The sequence below is a fragment of the Candida metapsilosis genome (assembly GCF_017655625.1).
Source record: "Candida metapsilosis strain BP57 chromosome Unknown scaffold2, whole genome shotgun sequence".
NCBI classification, from domain to species: domain Eukaryota; kingdom Fungi; phylum Ascomycota; class Pichiomycetes; order Serinales; family Debaryomycetaceae; genus Lodderomyces; species Lodderomyces metapsilosis.
In genome coordinates, this window is record NW_027138160.1 from 2,518,284 (window position 1) to 2,541,303 (window position 23,020).

The 23,020-nt window shown below is 37.1% G+C and overlaps 14 protein-coding genes across 14 annotated transcripts; 5 read left to right on the forward strand and 9 right to left on the reverse strand. All coding sequences in view use genetic code 12, as the record gives it.

Moving 5' to 3' along the window:
* Positions 1–35: 35 nt before the first annotated feature.
* On the forward strand, positions 36–320 carry SNP3 (Sm-like protein; the record flags this gene model as incomplete). The annotated part of the gene is made up of 1 exon (XM_067691462.1): positions 36–320. The coding sequence occupies one exon, from the start codon at positions 36–38 to the stop codon at positions 318–320; it is 285 nt and encodes a 94-aa protein (XP_067549825.1).
* Positions 321–437: 117 nt separating this feature from the next.
* I9W82_002591 (uncharacterized protein) lies at positions 438–887 on the reverse strand (the record flags this gene model as incomplete). The annotated part of the gene is made up of 1 exon (XM_067691463.1): positions 438–887. The coding sequence occupies one exon, from the start codon at positions 885–887 to the stop codon at positions 438–440; it is 450 nt and encodes a 149-aa protein (XP_067549826.1).
* A 539-nt stretch (positions 888–1,426) lies between these two features.
* I9W82_002592 (glycolipid translocation protein) lies at positions 1,427–3,085 on the reverse strand (the record flags this gene model as incomplete). Its single annotated transcript, XM_067691464.1, has 1 exon — positions 1,427–3,085. The coding sequence occupies one exon, from the start codon at positions 3,083–3,085 to the stop codon at positions 1,427–1,429; it is 1,659 nt and encodes a 552-aa protein (XP_067549827.1).
* Positions 3,086–3,546: 461 nt separating this feature from the next.
* On the forward strand, positions 3,547–4,137 carry HAP31 (Hap31p; the record flags this gene model as incomplete). The annotated part of the gene is made up of 1 exon (XM_067691465.1): positions 3,547–4,137. The coding sequence occupies one exon, from the start codon at positions 3,547–3,549 to the stop codon at positions 4,135–4,137; it is 591 nt and encodes a 196-aa protein (XP_067549828.1).
* Positions 4,138–4,332: 195 nt separating this feature from the next.
* On the reverse strand, positions 4,333–4,854 carry I9W82_002594 (histone H2A.Z-specific chaperone CHZ1; the record flags this gene model as incomplete). Its single annotated transcript, XM_067691466.1, has 1 exon — positions 4,333–4,854. The coding sequence occupies one exon, from the start codon at positions 4,852–4,854 to the stop codon at positions 4,333–4,335; it is 522 nt and encodes a 173-aa protein (XP_067549829.1).
* Positions 4,855–5,182: 328 nt separating this feature from the next.
* Positions 5,183–5,687, forward strand: I9W82_002595 (mRNA splicing protein; the record flags this gene model as incomplete). The annotated part of the gene is made up of 2 exons (XM_067691467.1): positions 5,183–5,185; positions 5,247–5,687. The coding sequence occupies 2 exons, from the start codon at positions 5,183–5,185 to the stop codon at positions 5,685–5,687; spliced, it is 444 nt and encodes a 147-aa protein (XP_067549830.1).
* A 111-nt stretch (positions 5,688–5,798) lies between these two features.
* Positions 5,799–6,464, reverse strand: YPT31 (Rab family GTPase; the record flags this gene model as incomplete). The annotated part of the gene is made up of 1 exon (XM_067691468.1): positions 5,799–6,464. One exon carries the CDS (start codon positions 6,462–6,464, stop codon positions 5,799–5,801), a length of 666 nt encoding a protein of 221 aa, XP_067549831.1.
* Positions 6,465–6,812: 348 nt separating this feature from the next.
* On the reverse strand, positions 6,813–8,204 carry ECM22 (Ecm22p; the record flags this gene model as incomplete). The annotated part of the gene is made up of 1 exon (XM_067691469.1): positions 6,813–8,204. One exon carries the CDS (start codon positions 8,202–8,204, stop codon positions 6,813–6,815), a length of 1,392 nt encoding a protein of 463 aa, XP_067549832.1.
* A 39-nt stretch (positions 8,205–8,243) lies between these two features.
* Positions 8,244–9,278, reverse strand: I9W82_002598 (Zn(II)2Cys6 transcription factor domain-containing protein; the record flags this gene model as incomplete). Its single annotated transcript, XM_067691470.1, has 1 exon — positions 8,244–9,278. One exon carries the CDS (start codon positions 9,276–9,278, stop codon positions 8,244–8,246), a length of 1,035 nt encoding a protein of 344 aa, XP_067549833.1.
* Positions 9,279–10,351: 1,073 nt separating this feature from the next.
* Positions 10,352–11,713, reverse strand: I9W82_002599 (uncharacterized protein; the record flags this gene model as incomplete). Its single annotated transcript, XM_067691471.1, has 1 exon — positions 10,352–11,713. The coding sequence occupies one exon, from the start codon at positions 11,711–11,713 to the stop codon at positions 10,352–10,354; it is 1,362 nt and encodes a 453-aa protein (XP_067549834.1).
* A 1,360-nt stretch (positions 11,714–13,073) lies between these two features.
* I9W82_002600 (uncharacterized protein) lies at positions 13,074–14,681 on the forward strand (the record flags this gene model as incomplete). Its single annotated transcript, XM_067691474.1, has 1 exon — positions 13,074–14,681. The coding sequence occupies one exon, from the start codon at positions 13,074–13,076 to the stop codon at positions 14,679–14,681; it is 1,608 nt and encodes a 535-aa protein (XP_067549835.1).
* Positions 14,682–14,759: 78 nt separating this feature from the next.
* On the reverse strand, positions 14,760–15,509 carry ASF1 (nucleosome assembly factor; the record flags this gene model as incomplete). Its single annotated transcript, XM_067691475.1, has 1 exon — positions 14,760–15,509. The coding sequence occupies one exon, from the start codon at positions 15,507–15,509 to the stop codon at positions 14,760–14,762; it is 750 nt and encodes a 249-aa protein (XP_067549836.1).
* Positions 15,510–16,063: 554 nt separating this feature from the next.
* I9W82_002602 (uncharacterized protein) lies at positions 16,064–16,843 on the reverse strand (the record flags this gene model as incomplete). The annotated part of the gene is made up of 1 exon (XM_067691476.1): positions 16,064–16,843. One exon carries the CDS (start codon positions 16,841–16,843, stop codon positions 16,064–16,066), a length of 780 nt encoding a protein of 259 aa, XP_067549837.1.
* A 3,534-nt stretch (positions 16,844–20,377) lies between these two features.
* MNN12 (alpha-1,3-mannosyltransferase) lies at positions 20,378–22,723 on the forward strand (the record flags this gene model as incomplete). Its single annotated transcript, XM_067691477.1, has 1 exon — positions 20,378–22,723. The coding sequence occupies one exon, from the start codon at positions 20,378–20,380 to the stop codon at positions 22,721–22,723; it is 2,346 nt and encodes a 781-aa protein (XP_067549838.1).
* Positions 22,724–23,020: the final 297 nt, after the last annotated feature.

Below are 23,020 nucleotides of genomic sequence, written 5' to 3' on the forward strand. Positions count from 1 at the left end.
GAAAAACTTATCAGCAAACATCAATCCCAAGTCAAATGTTGTTTTTCAGTTTTTTCAAGACCTTGGTGGACCAAGAGGTGACAGTTGAGTTGAAAAATGATATGGAAATAAAGGGCATTTTGAAATCGGTCGACCAATACTTGAACTTAAAGTTGGATGATATAACTTGCACGAACTGTGACAAATATCCTTACCTAGATGCCGTTAAAAATTTATTCATCAGAGGCTCCACTGTGCGATATGTTCATATGAACCCCAACTCAGTTGACTGTACATTACTACAAGATGCATCAAGAAGAGGTATGTTTTATTTGAATTAAGGAATCTAGATTAATACTAACTCAAAAGCAGAGGCTATGGTACAAGCAACGAAATGAATGTTTATAATGTCTACTTAATGAAACGTTTCTTCAACTTTTTTTTTTTTTTTTAATACATCAGTTTATCAACCCTAGCCGTTTCTTGCAGTTTGCTCTTGTATGGCCCTGTTCTTTACAAAACGAGCACGTAATGTGTGCTTTCCTCTTTGAATTTTGATTGAATTTCTTCTGTGGAGGAGGACGGTCCTTCTTTTCCGAGGTGGCAGTATCCCCCTCTAATGGTAAATACTCTATTTGCTTCTTTGGTATTAGAATAAACTCCTCTTGGTCGTTATTATATACTGTGTGATTGCAGTTGGGGCAATTTATCTCTTTACTTATCTCTTGTGTAAATGCTTCCGAAGTGATTCTCTCATCAACTTGATCAGGGTGCACTTTGGCAATAAAGTTGTTGATTACTCGTAATCTCTCATTGTAGCCTCTCTTTAAAGTATCTAGTTCTTGATTCTTTTGAATGATTACTTTTGCTAACTTGTCTACCTCTTGCAGTAGTTCAACAATAGACATTTTGATGAGATGAGTTTGGTTGTTTTTAGTCAATTTTGTTACAAAATTGTGGAATCTTTTTAGAGTCAAAGATGAGCACAAAATTCGCGCACACGCATTTTTTTGGGGAAATTAAGACTAAATCTCGATTTCCCGGGAGATGTGGAACACATAGACATCACTAAATTGACATATAGAGTCAAATAGAGCTTTTTGAGTTTTCACTTTCGTCAGAGTCCCGTGGCCACGAAAATTGAAAATATTTGGCTGTGATGGCCTTTGGCGGAAGTGCACTTGTTGCGCACTCGGCGTTGTATAACATTTTGCTTTCGTAGTGTCCAGTTCGATCCTCGCGGTTTGGGTACAGTACTGCTTGAGGAATCAGCACGTCTTACCCAGGTAATTAATAGCACCACCACTGGAGGGAAGCAATTCAGCACAGTAATGCTATCCGTGACGGAGGCGGTACTGGATGGCACGACGTTGGTTAGTTGACAATGTTTCTGTGACTTAGTGTGACAACTCTAATTTTTTTTTTTTTTCTACAACACTATACACATCTATTCATCCTTGATTTTGAATATTCTCTTTATCGAGTTTTGAATGTTTTGCCTTTCTAAGATCATAAGGTTTGCTAGAAGAATTGCAGAGAAAACTGCACTCTTAAACAACTCAGACCACGTTTTTGTTACAAAAGACTCCAGCCTGAAAACAAACATGTACTGTACAACCCACGAAACAACTGTGCATGCAATAGATCCTGAGGTATAACGTAAGCACGTAAGCAAGCTAATTCTTGTACCATAGTACTTATTTATCGAGCGGTAGCAGTACCCAATTCTCATAGCCATGTTGATTATATTGGCTAGTATCAACCCAGCTAATCTTAGCTCCAAGACCGAGATAAGAATATACAGCACCACCAAGACAATTACCGTAATAAATGTCATAAACTTGGAATACTTTTGAATCTCATTTGGCTGAACAATTACCGTAAAGAATGCTTCAAAAACACCATTGAACGCCAAAAAGGGTATATAGGCAACATATATGGTAAAAAAATGAAATATATTGGACAGTGCCCATTTGTTTTGAGTCCCAATCATCACTTGAAGTAAGAAGGAGCCATTTGTTACCCCGGCAAATATAATGAATAAACACAAGTTGAAATAAAACAAGCTTATCATTTTGATATAAGTGAAAGACTGCGCCAATGATTCACCTTTGGGAATTTCAGTACTGTTCACAATCTTGGCCAATAACAACCGAGTCGACTCCTCCAATGGCTGGAATAACAACCTTGCGATAATTGAGCCATAATTGACAATCACTGCATAAACGCCCTGCTCCTCGATTGTACATAAATAGCTGATCAATAACTTGTCCCCTTCAGTCAACACCTGCTTAAAGATCAGTTGTACAAATAGACTTTTCAAGATCGACAAGACACTAGGATCAAATTTAGGGGCTCCATTACTGCTGATGATGCCGTACCTTATGTGAGTGTTTTTCCTCTTGTTGAACTTCGAGAAGGAAATACCATAGGAGATGAACAATACTGCTGAATAGGCAAGTTGACCAACCATGAAGGACAAAATGGCAGATCCACCAAATTCCATTCCAGTATAGTATTGACGTGCTAGATAAATTGCTCCAAATGTGGTGATACATTTTGTGGTTAAGGCAACTCCCTCAAACTTTGATCTTTTTCCAAACTCCAACTCGTATTGATACACGCAATAAATGGGTTCAATGGCCAATTCAAGAATTGTCAGTAAGATAAGGATCCCTATGGAAAACTTGTGAAACGGAAGAAGCAAAAGATATTCTTGGAAATTAACAGATTTAAATCCTTGGTAGTATCCAATGAGCAAGGTGACAGGAATTGCTATGACCAATGGTAGGAAACCAAAATTCATCACCTTTTGTAAAGTTTGTGTTTTGGTTTGATCATGGGTGATTCTTTGTACAGCTAGACGGACAGACTCTCTACTAATGAATAAAGTCGACGATTGAAGAAATTCCAAATAAAAAATTAATCCAAAAATGTCTGGAGAAACGAACCTAATCAAGGCTTGATTCAATACGAAAGTGAACAACTTTGTAATTACCTGAACAAGGATTAACGAGGATATACCTTTAGCAGACTCATCAACAATATCAGCTTCCGAGTCATCAAATTTGTCCGTCGAAATTGATTGTGATTTTGGCCTTTTCATATCGTGTGCTCTTGCAACAAAGAGTATGCAAGATTTTGTTTTCATTGCTCCCTCGCTCGCAATTTTCGCAAAGTTTGGGTCTTGACACGACAAAAGCGACGCGTATGGCTGAAACGGATTAATAGATTCACGACATTATCTCAATGGGTTAGCTCTTACTACACTATTCTCTATGTATGTATAACAACGGACAACTAAGCTCAAACATATTTGTTAGAGTTAGTGTATTTTATACTCCAGAGTTCGGGATGTGCTTTTCCCATTCGGAATGAATGAAACCAAAAAAAAGAAAAAGAAAAAGAAAAAGAAAATAATAAAAAGTGTCGCAAATTCCTCCAATTTTTTTCATCAAAAGATCTAGCCATTTACAGCCAAGTTAATGGTAATCACAGTACAACTTCAGGTCGTAGTGCAGGTAAAGAGGTGAACACATAATTCAAAACTTACAACAACGCTATAAAATGGAGCCAAGTACGAGAGATTTAGAACTACGAGAGCAGGATAGGTGGTTACCTATTGCAAATGTAGCCAGGCTTATGAAAAACACACTACCACCTACAGCTAAGGTTTCCAAAGATGCCAAGGAATGCATGCAAGAGTGCGTCTCTGAATTCATATCATTCATCACTAGCGAAGCCTCAGACAAATGCCTAAGGGAAAAGAGAAAGACAATCAATGGAGAAGATATATTATATCTGATGTACGACTTGGGGTTCGAAAATTATGCCGAAGTATTGAAGATATATCTCGCCAAATACAGAGAGCAACAGGTACTCAAACAGGAGAGAGGGGAAACAAGGCTCACGAAGAAGCAGGCAAAGTTACAAGCTGCTCAGCAAGCGGCACAAGAAGCAGCAGCAGAGTTAGAAGAGACAAGAAATGGTGAAGTTGAAGGAACTGGCGTGACAGAAGAGATTAGAGAAGGAGGTGGAACTGATGTAACAGGAGAGATTGTCGAGGGACGGGGAACTGACGTAACTGGAGAGATTGGCGAGATTGGAGATATTGATGAGGCTGGAGATATAGAAGATTTAGTGGGAAACAATTATTAAGTTCATTTATTCGTGGTTTAAACTGTTAATACCAATATATAGTCGCTAGAAGAAAACAGTTGAGAGATTGCTATCCACAAATGGAGATACTGTAATGGTACATGAATTACATACATTCATAAGCAAGCTAAGATATCTCTAAATGGGTCGAGGTTGTACATAAAACTTTTGTAGAGAGGCGACTAGATCTCTGTCTCAGTTTTTGGCTTTGTCTGCGTCCAATTTGGCAGCAGCATCTTTGAAATCAATTTGCTTACCTCTAGTTCTCCTTCCACTAGTGATGATGTTTGTAGTATCAATCTCATTGAGTTCGTCCTCTTCTTCTTCTTCATCTTCGCCATCGTCCTCTCCTTCATAGTCTTCCTCATCGTCATCGTCATCGTCGTCGTCATCATCCTCGCCCTCCTCTTGCACTTCAGCATCAGCGTCTTCATCTTCATCTCCCTCTTCCACGTTTTCTTCAGATTTGCCTTCATCTTTCTTTACTTCAGGCTCATCATCGTCATACGTTCTTCTCTTTTTCTTCTTCTTTGGTTCACCAGCAGCTTCCCCTGAATCCTTTCTTTTAATGCTTTCAGCGGTGGAAGTATTTGCATCGGTAGCCTCATCCACTACATCGACACCTTTTGAGTCAACTCCAGTATCTTCAGTTTTAGTTTCAGCAGAAACTTCTTCTTTTGTTTCAGTGGGCAAATCTTTAACTTCTTGTTCGGACATCTTACTAAATCCAGACGTGTTATGTGGGTGGGCTTGTGGCAGAATACAAGTTGAGATTGTTAATTGAGTTGCAAAGTTATCAATTGATCAGTTCCAGTGATACAAAGTGGCTCCACAAGTTCTTTCGTAATGGATTGGTAGAAAGTGCTGTAAAGTTGAAAATTGAAACCAAGAATGTCCATTTGCTTTGCTCCAACGCAATGTCGTGAAATTGTGTCACAAGACACACGAACAAATGCACTTTTTTTTTTTTGGAAAAACTTCACTTCAGAGCATCATCCATCGAGTCACAGGAATTACCAAATATCTAATCACAGCGAGTCTCAATATGGTATGTACAAAACCTTTTCCGATCACTTATCTGAAATGAGAGTACTAACTTCATTTTCTAGTCAGCTAAGCTACCTATCACCAAAAAGACAAAAATGTCAGATTTGATAAACAATCGATTAAAGATACATACGATTGATAATAGAACATACACAGGAACTCTACTTTCTTTCGACAAGCATCTCAATCTAGTATTGGCAGATACAGAAGAAGCAAGGATAACGAAAAAAAGCTTGACAGATTTACGAATTCAGAGTCAAAGGAAGGCAAATAAGAAATTACCCATCAGTTCCACCGGCAACTCTTTATTTCCCACAGAAATTCCGAAAAGCAGTCAACCTGATTTAGCCAGAAGGCATCTTGGTTTAATTGTATTAAGAGGAGAACAAATTGTCAATTTCTCCATTGAAAGTGGTGCATCGAGTGATATAAAAACAGGTACTTCTGGAGCAAGTAGCCGACCAGTGAAACAACCAGTAAGTAAGTTAAAAAAGATTGCTTGAGGAAAATATAGGTTATTATAGATTCGAAAACATAATATACACACATATATATGCATTAAATACCCACAGAGCTTTCTTATACAGCGTGAGCTTCCAAACACTGTCCTTAACTCAACAACAGTTTGAATTATTCTTACTACTCTTCTTTTCTTTAGGTGCTGGTGTCAAACTTATCGTTGGCCCGTTATTTGCAGCTTTCAAACCACCTTGTTCATTGGTATCCAATTGATGTTTCGATATCATTTCATAAATGTTCTTCAATAACTGATGGAAACTCAAATCAACATTATCAGAACTCAATGCAGATGCTTCTGTAAATAACAAGTTGTTTTCCAAAGCGAAATTTCTTGCTTCTTCAGTAGGAACAGCTCGCAAATGGTCCAAATCCGATTTATTACCCACCAATTCAATCACAATATTGGCATCTGCGTGTTCTTTCAACTCTTTTAACCAACGGCTAACACTTTCATAACTCTCAGTCTTGGCAATATCGTAAACAATTAAAGCACCCACTGCACCACGATAATAAGCTGATGTGATTGCTCTATATCTTTCTTGTCCAGCAGTATCCCAGATTTGTGCTTTGACCCTTTTGCCATCAATTTCTAAAGTTCTAGTGGCAAACTCAACACCAATGGTTGACCTACTTTCTAAATTAAATTCATCTCGTGTAAATCTGGATAATAAATTTGATTTACCAACGCCTGAATCACCAATGAGCACTATTTTGTACAAGTATTCGTAGTCGTAAGAGTAATCGTCCGTGTTTTCCGTCATGTTGGGGGATGTGTATTGCGTATATGTGGCTTAGTATCCGAGATGAAAAAGATATTAGAAGTGGGCTATGAGTTCCAAGCAAGTTGCGCTCAGTTGAAAATGAAAATGTTGGCGTTTTAAAATGGGTGAACAATAAAAAAATTTTGATGAAACAACACAAACGACAAAAGGAGAAAAAAAAAGAGAGAAAAATCAGACAGACAGTGTATATTTTTTATGGAGACGATATTGTCGCGTAGATTGCAACATTGAATATAGAGACACAGAAGAATCTGCTTTATTGCTGACGGATATACAGCATTAATATGTGGCCGCTAATTGCGACGTATAATTACAAGAATAACGAATCTAAAAACCACTCTCTAAATTATTCTCCAACGCAGGATCGTAATCACCAGCTAATAGTCCCAGAGGAAGCAAGGTTGTGAAGTCAGCCGCTTGAACATGTGAAAGACTGCGATCCTCCAAGACTTTTCCAGTAATTGGATAATTGTTTCTCTTAATATACCCGTTGATAAGCGACTTCAAATTCACTTCGGAAACCTGCATCTTTTCACAAAAATCTTTCCTCAATGTTGCAAAATTTTGAACTGTTTTGCGCCATTTGTTTATATCAGTGCCTTGGAAATCATGCAATGCAACAAACCTCATTAATATTGGGTACAATATGGCAAACCGTTTACGCATATACGTTGACCCACGAATCAAAAATGCTGCAATGTACTTTAATTTATCCATATGAGGTTCGTAATTGGATTTGTCAGCCCTCCACATTTGAGGTTGCGATAATTGCTCATAAACGGTGTAATCGTCAATAGCATAAACATCCAATAATACAGGACCATCGAAATTGCGTAGGAAAAAGAACTTGACATGTGGGAAAATAGCAAATAGTGCTTTTTTCACAAATTTGTAAAATAAATACATGAGCAATTCAAATGGGCCCTGGCTAACTGTGGGAAAAAGTAAACGACTGGGGTAAATTATCAACCATTTGGTTAGCATCTGATAGAGAAGATCCTGTTGCACCTCCACATTGGTGATGTTAGCATTAATTTGTGGGAAATAGATATCAATAACTTCATTCAAGAATTGTAAAAGTTGATGGTACTTTAATTGGAGAAACTGGCTTGTTTGAACCCGCTTATCATCTGAAGGCAATGAGCTTGCAACACGCTCACAGACATGGAACAAAATATCACCATACGCGTTCAATAGCTCACGAGCATCAGTCAAAAGTATTGGATCATAAGCTGGTAAATTCCCGGCCATCAAGATGTTCGTCACCAATTTCAACTCTATTTTCACAGCCAATGGTGGATCTCGAGGTGCACTCAAGCTATTAAAATATTCCAACATGCCAAGTAAACCCTCTCTGTAGCAATTAGACGAGTACGAGGAGCGTTCAGGGTCGTAGATCGATGTTAGACCCAAAAAATAAGAAATAGAACAGGTAGTATCAGGATCGGGGTTACTTGATGCCAACATCGTCCTTAATCGCTTTATTACTTCATCATAGTATTGAATCGTTTTAGCAAGACATGTTTGACGCATATAGGCCAACTCCTTACCTCGTTCCGCAGGTGAACTTGTGCCACAACTGAAAAATTTGTATGAGTCTTCAAAACAGCTGGAGATTAGGTAATTAGCACAAATATTAAGCAAGCTGTAAAATCTCAAAGGGTGAAAAGTACCGAGATAAACCAATGACTTCAACCAAGACAAATACACAAGTCTCATCTGCTCTAGTTTTGTCTCTCCTTGAACAATTTTTAGGTTTCATCTTGTAATCAATTGCTCGTACTCTTTTGCATAATTGCCATGCTTCCAAAAGCGGCTGACCAGAAACAGAGTGGGTCTGAGAATTGCACCAGGCAAAGCATTTGCCAGTAACAACGATGAAGGTGTAGTTGGTAACTGCAGAAGCTGGCCTGAAGATTTCCCAGAGTCTTGGCTTTGATTATCATTGAGATGCGGTTCGGGATCGTTTTGGTGCATGCGGTAAACAGGATAGACTATTGAGTTTCCAGATCCAGAATCATTACCCAATAAATCATCAAAATTTTGAATTACAACGCGTCCGTTACCACGGGTGTTATTTCCAAAAGCTTCGCGAACTTCTTCTTGATTATCTGTCAGAGATGTGTTGGCTGCAGTGGTTGTAGCTGAAACGTGGTCAAATTTTTGATTTTGAAATTGAGATATTCGTTTCGAGGAGGTTTTCGCAGATGAGCGTTTTGAGCCAGGCTTCTGAATCTTCGACTGTGTCGATGATTTCTTCTTCTTGTTGGTTGCAGGATCAGTACTGGAGCCAGACAAGGGGGAACCCTTTCTCGAACCAAGTCCCATTCGTTGTTCTGTCTCCTCCGACTCCGACTTTGTATCCGAATAATTTAACAGTTGTAAACGATCTAGTTTCGCTTGTTTTAGCTCTTCAAGCTCCTCTTTAGTATACTTCAAGTATCCACATTCAACTTTGTGTTTAATGCAATTCAAGCATGAAGGTAGGTCTTCTGAACACTTTACGCGTCGTTGTTTACAATTGGGACATCCTAATTTCGAGTTCTTGTGTTTTCGCCTCTTTTGTTTGTCTAATTGGGCTTTTGCCGCAGCTGCAGCTGCAGTGGAAGCTGGTGACTGCGGCGACTCATTCGATATGGGCGATTTGAACTTGGGTTTGGATTTTGAATTTTTCCCTGACTTGGTGATTGAATCTGAACCAAAATCTCGAGGAGTATTTCGGTCTAATAATGCAGTATGCTTCACACCAGTCTTGTTTTCTCGATCTCCCACTGAGTTAGGTTCAACAGCCATGGAAAAAGAATCTGGATGAGGATGCAAGAATGCCAATTTTTCTTTTTTTTTCTTTTTTCTGGATTAGGGCAAATGACTGACTTCGTGATTAGCTTTGAGCTTCTGTTTTGGTTTCCGCTAGTTGGCGAAACTTGAGGCAGCAGCTTGGTTTGTTATCGTTTGCTTGACAGTAATACCCATGAGGGTTTTATAGATGAGGGAAAGAAAGATCTAGGAAGTCTGTGTCTGTTTTTTTTTCTTTTTTTTTTAAACTACACGGGAATATTGTCTCTTCGTTATTTTAGTCATTTCCGTTTTTTTATTGTTCTATGTACATTTTTTTTAACCAAAGATTTACACACACGAATTTTGTGTAATCATAGGACCCATTTTTGAAAACAAAGGTATTTACTCAGAGATGATAGTAACACACAAAGTCAATACAGCCTGTTTTATCCGAGGAAGAACCCTTAGTTGTGAGAGGAGTGGCAGAACTTATTCGAAATTTTTTTTTACCTACGTGGACAAAAGACTTCCATGCATCATTCTGACGTAGAATAGTTTTTCTCTTGCATCCGAGAAAAACCCTAATGTGGAAATTGACCGTAATAATGCGCCAACGTAACAAAGGACAGTTTAGGAAAGATAAACCTTACATTACTGGATAAGTCCTAGTAAACTAAAAGCTGAGAGAGAACTTTGTAAGCGTTGGTGTTTATCGAAAGCTGTACAATCTAAACCACGAATTTAAGGTTTTCCTCGGAAAAAAATGAAGTGCAATTTCTTTGATCATGATGAAATGCGCGTACCGAGGAGTATGTAATACATATTATTCCACGGTTGCCAAGATGCGATGATCAACGGTTTGTAAAAATAAATGAGAAAAGGTAACGCGGTCTTCCGGAACAACTTCAAGTTAAACTTTTTTGGCGAGAGTTTTGTGACACGGTTTTGTGGTTACGAATGGTTAGGAGATACCGTTAGACTCAAGTCTCAACTCCACAGTATTCACATACAACAAGACATAATGAACAATAATTGTGAGACAATCTGTGATTTCTCTACATATGGACCTATATACTTTGTAAACACTCTTATTGCGCCCATTCCAAAACTTTCAACGATGCAACTACAATAAAGATTGTGGTTGGTAATGTTAAAACAACGTATCCCCAAAACAATACCCCCGACATTTCCTTTTGATATATTCCATTCAATTGAGATATCTGACTCAACTGGATAGCTGGTGGACTGATAGTCAATATGAATGCGACAATAAGGAAAATCGGATCATCCAAAATGGAGATATTGATGTATTTAACACATGCAGCTATTATTGGCAACAAGATAATTGGTGGTAAAATCATTCTCGACATTAATGAACCAAATAATATACGGGTGCAGTGCTTTGATGCTGGTGGGATGTCTGCTGCTGGATACAAGTTTGATCCTAAAACAATCAATATCAATGGGATCGAAACTGAACCTAAACCTAGTATTGCTTCAGTCAATGTGTTGTGGACGAATGAACCGTCGCCATTCTCAGCGCCGGATCGGAAAAATACTTTTTGCAAAGGAGTTGATGCAACAATAACACTAAGCAACATGGCCCACAAAGGAGGATTCATAAATGAAAGAAATTGCTTGATACCGGGTAGCTCTGCAAGTTTGGCAAAAAGAGACGAGGGCTTCTCTTGAGTGACAGCTTCGTCTTGTTCGTGATGAGATGATTGTTGTGACTCATCACTATTTTCTTCTGAGCTTGGATCAACCTCGGAAGTACGTTGCTCTTCTTCATCAATATACAATGCATCCTCTGCTGACAAAAGTCTAGTCGTTTCTGATTCAATGACAGCGCCATGCTTATTGTAGTACGTATTCAACTCAACATGGGATCTTTTTCTTAACAAAAAGTTGAAGCCCCATGACCATCTCAAGATTTGCCCCAACTGTTGAAAAATCAAGAGATATAAGATACCTCTACCAGCAACCTTGTCGCTGTTATCATCTGATACATCTTCCCAAAGTAATCCAGGTAATGTATAGGCTAAACTCAAAGTAAGTGAGACTGGTAACGAGTTGGAATTACCAAACACAGCCATAGCAGTGACGAAATCAGTTTCTGGTTCATTCAATGACAAGAACCATGATGTACCTCTCGAACATCCATATGAAATAAGGGTTGACACAGCAAAGAAAATAGGTATTATAGCAAGGTCAATAAGCTTCGATAGACTTAGCGAGCTAGCCAATTTCGAGAAAATAAGACATGGTGTAAATAAATCCACATTCAATGAACTTAGTATTTTTTGCCCTTGGGTATTCAAAAGACCTGTTTTGGCGGCTAAGAACCCAGCAAAACAAACAATAACAACTTCTAAAACAGCTTCAAAGGTTAAATATGAGATATCAAGGTAGGAAAGCGATGCAGCAGGATTGGTTAGCTGATCACTCATCAAAGTTGCAGGAAGTAAGATAGGAAATGAGGGTGTATAAGTGTGTTTTTGTAGTTCCTAAGTAATAATTAAAGATCTTTCTTCAATAAAAGTTGGGATATTCAAAGCTTCCTTCGGGAATGCTAATAGACAGTTGAAAAGGAAAGTGTGATGGTTGTGTGTGTAAAAATGAAATTTTTTGTTATGGAAATACTTTTTTGCCTTATATATATCTCTACAAGTGTGTGGCACAATGCAAACAAAAAAAAAATATTAAATGACGTGAATAAATTTTAGTCTTTTAGATTGAAAATATGCAGAACATCTAAGAGCAAGTAAAGTAGAAATAACTATATCTACTTTTTTTCAAAGAGGGGAAGCAAATTTCAACACAAGATGAGATTGTTTCATTTGCCATCGTAATCAAAAAGGAGGAGAGAGGTTCAAAAAAGAAACGGAAATTCCATAACCACCAAAAAGAAAAGCGTGCAACTGGTACGAAAAACGTAAAATTGCTTATCTATATTACAACACCTCATGCGATATGCATCCTTCATCCCATATACTCCGAACATGCACTCTACTAAAAAAAAAAATGTAGTTGCAATTGGGTCATGAAAATACGATAAACCAGAGCTCACTTCATTCCTGCTTTTGACCACGGGGTCTAACATTTGAGGTTGCATGGCATTGCATCAGCAAATATTTTTACCCTTTTTTTATAATAATACAGCTCACAAAAGAAGCACGCGAGACTAAATCTTAAATTTGAAATTGGGAGGGGCACGTGTCATTTTACGCTTGTGGTCACATCATTGTGTTGCATCGCCCATTTTTTAAATGTCACAATAGTTTACGACACGGAGCCCTGGAATTTGCGACATTGAATACTCCCAACATTTGGTCGAATGTGACAAGTGGGTAAATCATAGAAATCAGTTCTATGAATGAGCTCTTTTGGATATAGGATGCTCTACCACTCTCGCATTTGGACTAACACACCCATCCAACTATTTGAATCAACATTACTGGGTCTAAAGGAGATGGCCGGTATGTTCTCCAACTTCTATGCATTCATACTTGCGTCTTTCACAGTAAATGGATACTATACACCTCCAAGTCTTTTGATTGAATCAACTACAATCTCCCCACTGAAAGCTGAACATTTAAAAGGGGAAGAAGCAGAAGTTTAGACTTAAACTCCCCCCTGAAAAAAAATAGCGTGAGAAAACATAAACAAATCACAATAACAAAACCACAACAAATCAAATCAAATCATATCAAGCTTCATACCTTGTTAAACACGCACACTCGCCACTCCCCATTGTCTAGCAAAACTTTACATATTCACACACCATATGATTGTATAACACTGAATCTGATGTCACTACTACCGCACACAACTCCAAATTTACCGCACCAATCTCAAGATAGTAACCGCAAAGCATCTTCATCTTCACCAGCTAATGAGAGGAAAATACTACATCGAAGAGATAATAAATCAACACCAGATAAGAAGAAAGTATGGTACAAGAGAAAAATCTTGTCTTCAGATATAGATGACACCGATGATACAGAGTACGGTGAATCTTGTGGGGATAATGATTCCATTGAAAAGACTCCATCTCCAAGGAAAACTATCCAACTCCAGGGCCAAAACTTTCTTGATTTTGTATCTACTCCCATCAACCCTGACTCAACAGTTTCATTTCTATCTCCAACGAGGATGCTAAATGACTTGCATTTGAAATCACAGGTGTTTGATGAGGAAACCTCATCTGATGAGATATATGCCGAAAGAACAAACGACATTGTAGACACGATAAATGAATGTGCAGACGACGAAGACGATGTTTATGATGAAAACTCCGCGGGAAACAAGACAATGATTAATAATTCAGATGAATCTGATGATGACTTCTCCATTGAGCCACCTAAATTCCTCAATAGAAAGAAGAGAATGCATCTGGATGCTATTGGATCAAGAATAGTAACCCCTAACATGCAGCAGGACTCCCACATGTCCATATGCAACACTACCACCAATACAGCCAATTCATCAACCTTGAAGTTGAGTTTTTCAACAAATGATTCTACACCTTGCCCACCACAACCAAAACGAAAGAAACTCAAGTTCAAACATGCATCCACAACGAGTATACTTGATTTGAACTACGCACGCAAGACTTCGTTGCATGAACTACCGCAGAGGTCACAACGACCCTTGAGCTCGATTACCCATGATGATGATGATGATGATGATGACAAGGACGACAATAGTAACTCAATCTCATTCGAGCACCACAATGACATGGAATCTACGCCTATATCACAGTCTACACCAACATCACTGAGAGCATCTACTCCACCACTACCTGCTCCTCCACCGCCACCGCCACCGCCACCAACATCTTCTACTTCCCATACACAAGAATATGGTCCTAGTGTCAATGGATACAAATTTGTATACCCCAAGCCGAACTTGCCTCAATTTAAGTATGAAACCCCGATAAACAGGAATAGATACGTTCAAATGCGTAACTCATACAATAGGCAAAACTATAGTGTTATTGGAGAATTGCCCGTTACTTCCGCGGGAATGATGGATGAAGAAGGCGTACATGTGGGAGATAAACGAATAAACGATCCTTACCTAACTCCACAACATACTGAAGCTGCATCATTAAGTGAAAGGTTGAGACGTGAGTATCATGATAATTTTAAACTCCCCTTACTACCGCCTCATTTTGATCAAGACAATCTTTCAACTGACCAAATGATGAATCTTATAACTCAAGACTCGTTGAAACAATTTTATCATTTGATTGTTGAAGGTCCTATGTTGGACTTTTTGCGACAAGAACGTATAAAATGGCATCCTGATAAATGGGTTGGTAAATTGAAGCAATATCCTGATACCAACGTCACTATAGCGGTCATTGACCGATTGAGTCAAACAATTAACGAATTGATTGACAGTTATATTTAGAGAACATTTTATGTACAGTGGCAATGTAAAAATAATGACTATTTTTAATGATAGGTTTTTAATGATACAGTGTTTTTATTAACTATCTTTCGGCGTATCTACTTCCATCTCTACAGCTCCATTTGCGGGTGGCGTGGCATTCTGGTCCTTATCATTCAAGGTCGATACTTCCTCTTCCACATCTTCCTTATCCAAATCAACTACACGATCGCCATCTTCCTCATCTTCTAAATCCTCTTCCTCATCTCCATCTTCTTCTTCCTCCTCCTCTTCTTCTTCTTCTTCCTCCTCTTCTTCCTCCTCTTCCTCTTCCTCTTCTTCTTCTTCTGGTTGCTCAGGAGGATATTCATCACCAGCACCTTCATTATCCCAAACAATATTAAACCTCGTTACTCTTGGCTTTTCCGCCAAGATATTCCGCACAACATGATCAACTTGAACCTTAGCTGGTGGATTCTCCCTCAATTCCTCAGTATCATACTCATTATTCACATAATACCCCACTCGAACAAACTCTCGATCGTTATACGAACAACTAAGAATAATAACCGTCACACTAACCAACTCACTAGCAGGAATCAATTCAGGACTAGGTGCATCAGCAGTAAACAAAAATGAATTGACTCCAACAGGTACTGGACCAACTAGGATGGAATCAAGTTCTTGATCGTGATCTAGCGAATCGGATGAGCCAACGTAGGTCAACTTCCATTCGAGATCTTCTTTTAATGGCTCAAGACATTCAAATGTGATTTGAAATTCATAAGGATCGGTGAATTTGGCTGGATTATTGAGAACTTCAATTCCTGTTAGTGATACTATTGACATTGTTTGAAGTCAAGGTTGTTCTACGTGTGGGTGTGTGTGTGTGTGTGCTTTCGTAAAAGAAGATCAAGTGGATTGTTGATAGTTTTCGCTTCTTCTTTGTGAGTATTCTGATGTGGTTTTTTTTTTAAGAAGGAAAGAGACGCGTTGAGAGTAAAGCAAACGGTGGAAAAAGAATTTTCATTTTTTAACTTTTTGTTAGGCGCGTGACTGTGTTCAAAAGGAACAACAACGAATTTGCAATCATTAGTGAGTGGATGAGGAAAACACGGAGCTAGACACAGGTGATGATTCAAAAGTGTTCAAACTCTACAGAATCTTATTTTAAGATGTGACTTCTTTATTCAAATTGACTATAGATGTGTATAAACCCAATGAAAGATGATTCTAGATCACCAATATGACCGAAATGAAATAAAAAAAAAGAAACCAAACCCTGAAGTATAAAGCCGACTAGAGAACCTGCTCTAATCAGAAAATGAAACGAAACTTGCACATCTTAACTATAGCCAAATGAGACTCCTCTCCTCTCTTTTCTCTTCTCCTCTCTCTTCACTCTAATCACATTCCTCGTCTTTGAAAATGATGACAATTTCAATCTCTTTACACTTGGAATCAATTGATGCATCATACAACTTCCAAAGTCCACAATCATCAACTGGACATTCCCAAAATGTAGTGCATTCATTCAATGCCAACAAGTAATAATCATCCTTGTATTCAATTGACCATCCTTTGTTATACAATGCATCGGGTTGAACTGGTGAATCAAATTGGAATTGATGATTAGCGACAATTTCTCCAGTTCTATATTTACCATCTTTCAAGATTGAATCACACAAGGTGAAGAAATCGGTAGTGCAGTCGGAAGTAGCGGCAATTGAGCAGTATGGATGACACAAGTTGGATAATCCATATGGAGATGGAGTAGGGGTAGGTTTTGGTTTAGGTTTGTACCAACGTTTCTCCTTGTCATCACAATCAGTAATTGGTTCAGGTTCAGCACATGGTGTAGTAGTTGGATGACATCCACAATCAACGGTCACCCCATTATGTTCCAATTGACCATCAGGCAACTCAAACACCAAATAAATAACATCATCTTCATCACACAATTCCTTAACACCTAAAGCAAACTCACCACTGAATAAAGTGATGTCACTGTCTTGACAGCAAGAAGTGGTGGTTGGTGCACATGGAGTGGAAGTAGTTGGTGGAGCACATGGAGTGGTGGTTGGTTCACAGTCTGGTTCAGTGATTGGTCTTGGTTTGACGTAACCAGCTTGAGAAGTGGAAATTAAAGCAAAAGCAACAGATAAGATAGCAGAGTATTGCATAGTTGATGATTGAGGGTGATTGATTGATGAGATGAAAACTGAACTGATTGAGGGACAATCGATGAGTATTTATAGTTTCTGAAATGTGGTAAATCAAAGCGGGTGGTCATATCATACACAGCGGTGCCATTATTCAGCTCAAGTGGAAATCTCCCACATCGGTCATTATGATCCGTAATTGATTGAGCGGCGGTTTGAAATATAAACACACACGGAAACGTTTGCATGTGTGAATGGCCCCGACAAAGAACACATATATTGACACACACCGCCAAGTCCCGAGTTTTCCTTCATCTGCCACCGACAATCGAAAGTAATTTGTATGTCGGTCATGCGTTGACACGTGTATCCAGATACCACACGGCAAATAGCTTCACACATGACAAATATCTCACACCTTACCACTTCATATCTAGCTAACTAAGTTGTTGATGGACTTTCACGCATGTGTAAAATTTCCCGTGTGGGGAGAAACCATGTTTGTTCATGTGTGTTTACTTTAAAATTTGATCCTTTGAAAATGTGTAAAACTGATGAGCGTAGCCACTTGAACACTTCCATGAAACAACACTCTTCACATCCGTCTACCCTCATCAGGGAAACATTCATAACCATTTGGTTCACCTCACCCCCGCTTACAGCGCAACCGACATCCACAATCTCTGCAGCGTACTATGAACAAATGAGCAATTTCTCAGTTGGAAGCCAGGATTGTTTTCTCATTATGGATAGTTTAGCTATTCCACACTCGCAATTCACGTTTGGTTGATATCTTTTTAGAGACTTTTGGGAATCGCTTTTTTTACAGTAAATGTATCTTCATTAGAAAAGAATCTAAGTATAGGCCATTTGTGTTGTGTCGCGTTCAAGCTACGACAAAGAACATGGCAGGCGGAAAAAAAACAATTATAACTTTCACTGGTTTTTTCTGTATTTCGCGTTTTAGTGTCGAATACCCAGTTTGTACTATATCAATTCAAGCGAGTCTGGACTCCCTCTCTCTAATTTTATTGATAAAGGTGTGAGTTTTGCCAAGAATTTGTAGAGATAAAAGTTGGTTTTTGTAATATTTCAAACGATATACGTGTGGTCGTTTCATTCGTATTGCAATTTAAAAAACCGTCGATCTTTTTTTTTTTTGTCCCCATAGATAACTTTTGGGTGAATTGTGTGGCATAAACTTACGAAATTTACTAAATTATGTAAAAGTGGGTATGATTTCTGTTGGTACCAGAAGGGTTATTTATTCTCCTAAAATATTCAGTGTAGTACACGTGTTTGATTGAGTGCGGTTTCAAATCAGACACACACATTACGCACTAATACTGAGTAACAATATAAATTATTGTATTTAGACAAACAAGCGAGTAGCTGGGCGTGCGCGTACCTTAAACCAACTGTTAAACAAAGATAATAAAAACAAAGTATGTGTACGCTGCTACTAGATTGTTCAATTGCTGGTTGGTTAAGAGTACAAAATAAAATAAAAAAAAAACTTTTTTGTCTTTATTGTTTATTGTTTATTGTGTATATCAATTGATCCGAAAGTGAGGTTACACTTGCGAATACAATAAGTTGGAATTAACTCCCAAAATACAGCTATAGTCTATACAAAAGAGTAGTTAAGATAGGTACATCCAAGGTTTACAGTGGGAATGGACTGTACTACTACTACTAAATGTGATTGCAAAAGATGTAGTGTCGTGTAGAATTGTTCAAAAGAGAGTAAAATTAAAATATAATACATTAATAGATTATTTTTGTCTATTGTTTTTGAAATATTTTTTTTTTCCTGTGAAAATGGCATTTTGATGAGATTCAAAAAAAAAAAAACTATTTTTTTAATTTCTTTTTTTTTTTTTTTTTATTTTTTTGTCTCACTCTTTCAACTTTTGTGGTGCTTAAAAAATCAAAAGTACAGTTTCTGGTATCCAAAAAGGGGGCAAAGGTGTACCAATTGGGAACTAGAAAGAAGAAAGCACAAGATATTAAGAATAATTCTAACGCCTTCTGTGATAGAGGTGGCTTTGAAAAGAAGCCATATAATCTCAGACGCGATCATTGCTATAAAGTATTAAGAGAGCAAGTATCGGATTAATCTCAAACTAGTCCTTCCCTCTTTTTGTATCCTCAATCTCTGAAAGCAATTATAAGGATTCATATCGTAAACTTAGTTTTGATTTCTCTTCAAACGTTAGAGTAAAAAGTGTGTTTGTCTGAAGAGGGGAGGGAGATTGAGGAGAACAAAAGGTGACGTCAAAAAGGCAGCTAATGTTTTTCCCTAAGGTGAGATGGTGGTTGCAATGTAGCCTTGATGTTCAATGTTGCTGCCAAGACATTTAGTGCTGTGAGTGGTAGCAGCAGTGAGTGGGTGGTACTTAGTAGAAGCAGGATGATTCATATATTTCATGAGGAGAGCACTTTCTTCTTCTAAGGTGGCGATTGAATATCTACAAGCTGTTTTGTGGATATGCAGGAGGAGGTGCATATACTCAGGCCATTTCCCATTGCTTTTCGTTTTTGTTTAGATCTTGCAAAAGCCGCATTTCACGCACACACAAACATATCTGTTCGTTACGGGTACAAAAAAAAAAAAAGACTGTGGCTGCTTATTGCAGAAGCGTTTATTAATGTACGGTACAGATTAAAAATAGCAACAATTTGTTACTACTAATTAAACCTAAGTGACTATGTAGTAAGGTAAAGTGAAAGTTGTTTATGAATGTTGGACATATTTTGTTAAATTGGGTATGCTGTTTGTTATTTGTTTTTGGTTTAAGGTGTAGTAATACGTTTCTTTGTATTTATATAAAAAATGTAAACACTGATATATATATAAATATTTGTAAGTACTGCATATACGGAGTTTATATTAATAGTAACAATAATATTATAAACACAACACAATAGAGCAATATCATTGGTTAACTTTGTGAAATCTTAATGATTATGTAATAATACACTTTCTACTCTAGATATAGATATATATGTATATATAGATAACTATATATCACCCAACACCCAGAACCAAAAAACGTGTTTATGTTATTAGTATAGCATTCATTCCAACTTCACTTTCAATCACACACTATCTGCTTTACCCACCATTTACTTCTAATAAGAGCTTGTATACTTTCTACAAACAATAGCACGTGCCTAAGAAGAAGAATACAAAAACAATATTATATTTTATTATTTTATTTTTATTTATTTTTATTTTTTTTAAAAATTTAATCCGCCCTTTTGTTACAGAAAAGTTTTTTACCAGCACAATCTACAACATCAACGATATATATATAACTAAAGGCAAAAAACAAAAAAAGATCATCAAACAACAACATCTTCTTTTGATTCATTCACATTTACCTTCAACACTCACTACGCATACCCACACACCTTCGCTTAAATCAACGTTCGCTACTGCATCTTACACATTTAATTTTCAGTTTTATTTATTTAATTTTTTTTCTATCCAGAACCCATCGCAATCCAACGCCATTTGATTGCCCCCCCTTTTTCCTGAATTTTGCAATAATGATCGAGAAGCTCACCAAGAATAGGTCTAGTCAACGTACATTCGTATACACAGGAGTAACGATATGGCTACTTGTCATCAACGTGTGGCTATTTTATACATATCACTCGCGTAATAATGATCTGCGATACTTGACCAAATCTTCAATTTACGACCAATATGATCCAGCTAATATTCAACAACAACCACAAAATTTACTAGATAACCCAGCAGCAATACAAACTAATACCAAGACATTCAAAGATGATATCACCATCAAACTATTACAAAAACAACAACTGAAGGAAAAAGATATACGTAAAATTGATGCACATGCTAAAATATATGATAAAATATTTGCCAACCATGAAATTGATTCTATATTTGGTAATTTAAATTTCCAACAACGATGTGATTTATTTTTCCAAAATTTATTTATTGATGATAAGAATTGGATTTTTAAAGTGAATGAAAAGATTGAATTGGAAAATAAACATGAATTTAAATTTAATGATTGGAGGAAAAACCATTTAGAAGAATACAAGAAGAATTTTGCTGAAAAACACAACAAGAATAAAGATGAAGTTGAAAAAACACCTGAATTTGAAACGTTTATTAGAAAGGGGTATGAAGATTTTTGGAATAGAACCATGACTTATGAACAAACAATTGTTGATCATGTATCGATATTGAGAGTTTTTAACAAATGTTATCTTACTAGTGATAACACAACTCAAATTAAACGTACTCAAGAGTTTGTCAATAAACAACGTAAATTAATTCATGGTATTAATGCTGCTTCTAAAAGTGGTAAAGGAGTTCCACAATTCTCCTACACTAAGCAAGAAAATCTCATTAACTTCAAATCAATTAAACATAGTGCTTTTGAACATCGTGTTTATCCTTGGTTATCATTTGAATACCCCATTTATGAACGTTTTACTGGTGAAGTTTTTTATAAACCACCACAAATGTCGAAATTTGTCAAAGATGAATCACAAAGGACGTCAAAATCATACAAGGATTCCGAACAAATGGATTTCTTTTTGAATAGATTTAAAAACAAATGTAATGGGAAGGGGATAGTGTTGTCTATTGGAGATAGTCATGTTGATGATACAGTACGATTAATTCATTTACTTCGAGCATTGAATAATAAGTTACCTATACAAATTGTATATTATGACGATATACTGGAAGATACCAAAAAGAAGATTGTCACAGCTGGACGTGAAGTCATTGCCACATTACCTAAATCGTTTGATAAAGTTGCCAAATATTTCCCTGAAGATTATTTAAATAATGAAAAGGGTTTACCTGAACAAGAAATCTGGTTTGTCAACACTTACAATGTCATTCATAGTGATTACAAGGATAAGTTTAAGAAATTTGCCAACAAGTTTCTTGCCACTTTTTTCAATTCATTTGAAGAGATTATGTTGATTGATGCTGATACAGTAATGATGCAAACACCAGAATATTTCTTCAACTTGTTGGGATATAAGCAATCAGGTACTTATTTCTACAAGGATAGAACTACATTTGAAACTAGACCCCTGTCAGATGCGGTATTTTTCAAGAAACTTGGCCCATCAATTGTTGATTCCGTCATGTTTGATATCCCAATAATGACAAAACATACTCTTGACACTGAATTTTTCCAAGGTTTATTCCATTATCAAGAATCGGGTTTAGTTATGCTTAATCGGAAAATCCACTTCAATGCATTGTTAATGATGTTTCAACTAAATTTCTATGAACCAGTGACGAAGCGAAGCCATGGAGACAAAGAATTGTTTTGGTTAGCAATGGCCATTGCTGGTGAAGAGAATTATGTATTTGATGAAAATTACGCCGCGGCAATTGGAATCAAGACACCTGATTTAGATCGACCTAAAGCTGATGGACATACGCCTCATGACTCAGTTGAATTATGTTCACCTCATCCGGGCCATGTATCTAGTGAAAACAATGCTCTTGTGTGGATCAATTCGGGTTTTCTTTACTGTTCCAAATCACCAGGATTAGATTTTGCCAAGGAAGCAGAACATAAAGATAGATTGAAACACCTACATACAGCGGAAGAGTTTAAAGCATTTTACACAAGCCCCTTACGTATCCAATCGGCAATTATCCCACCAATGGATTTACACAACTGGGCCATAAACAATGAAGATGAGCCTAGTCGTGGTTGGTTTATGGATAGTCGATATTGTTCCGGGTATATGTGGTGTGCTTATTCTTCAATTGGTGGACAAACCAAGACTGGAGAGAATAATAAACGTGTTGGGAGAGTTATTGATTTTAGTGATCGTGAGCAGGAGATATTTGAGTATTATGGAGATGTCTGGGTAGGATTAGAATAGAGAGACAGAGAGAGAGGAGTATTAAGATTTTATAGAGTAAACGGCTAAATATACAAGTTATTACAGAGAAGAGCAAAATATAGATAGAGAAGATGTTTGAAGTAAAAGAGAGGAGGGGGTCCTTTGACTAAACATAAAACTCTTTTTTTTTTACTTGAAAACATACTTTAAATCACTCCTTCTATCTAAAATCTAACTTTAAGCATATCTTTAACATAATTAATCCCCATATAACTCAAAAAAAATTTACATAAAAAACAATTGTTCTAAGAACTAAAAATTTTAAAAGAAAAGGCA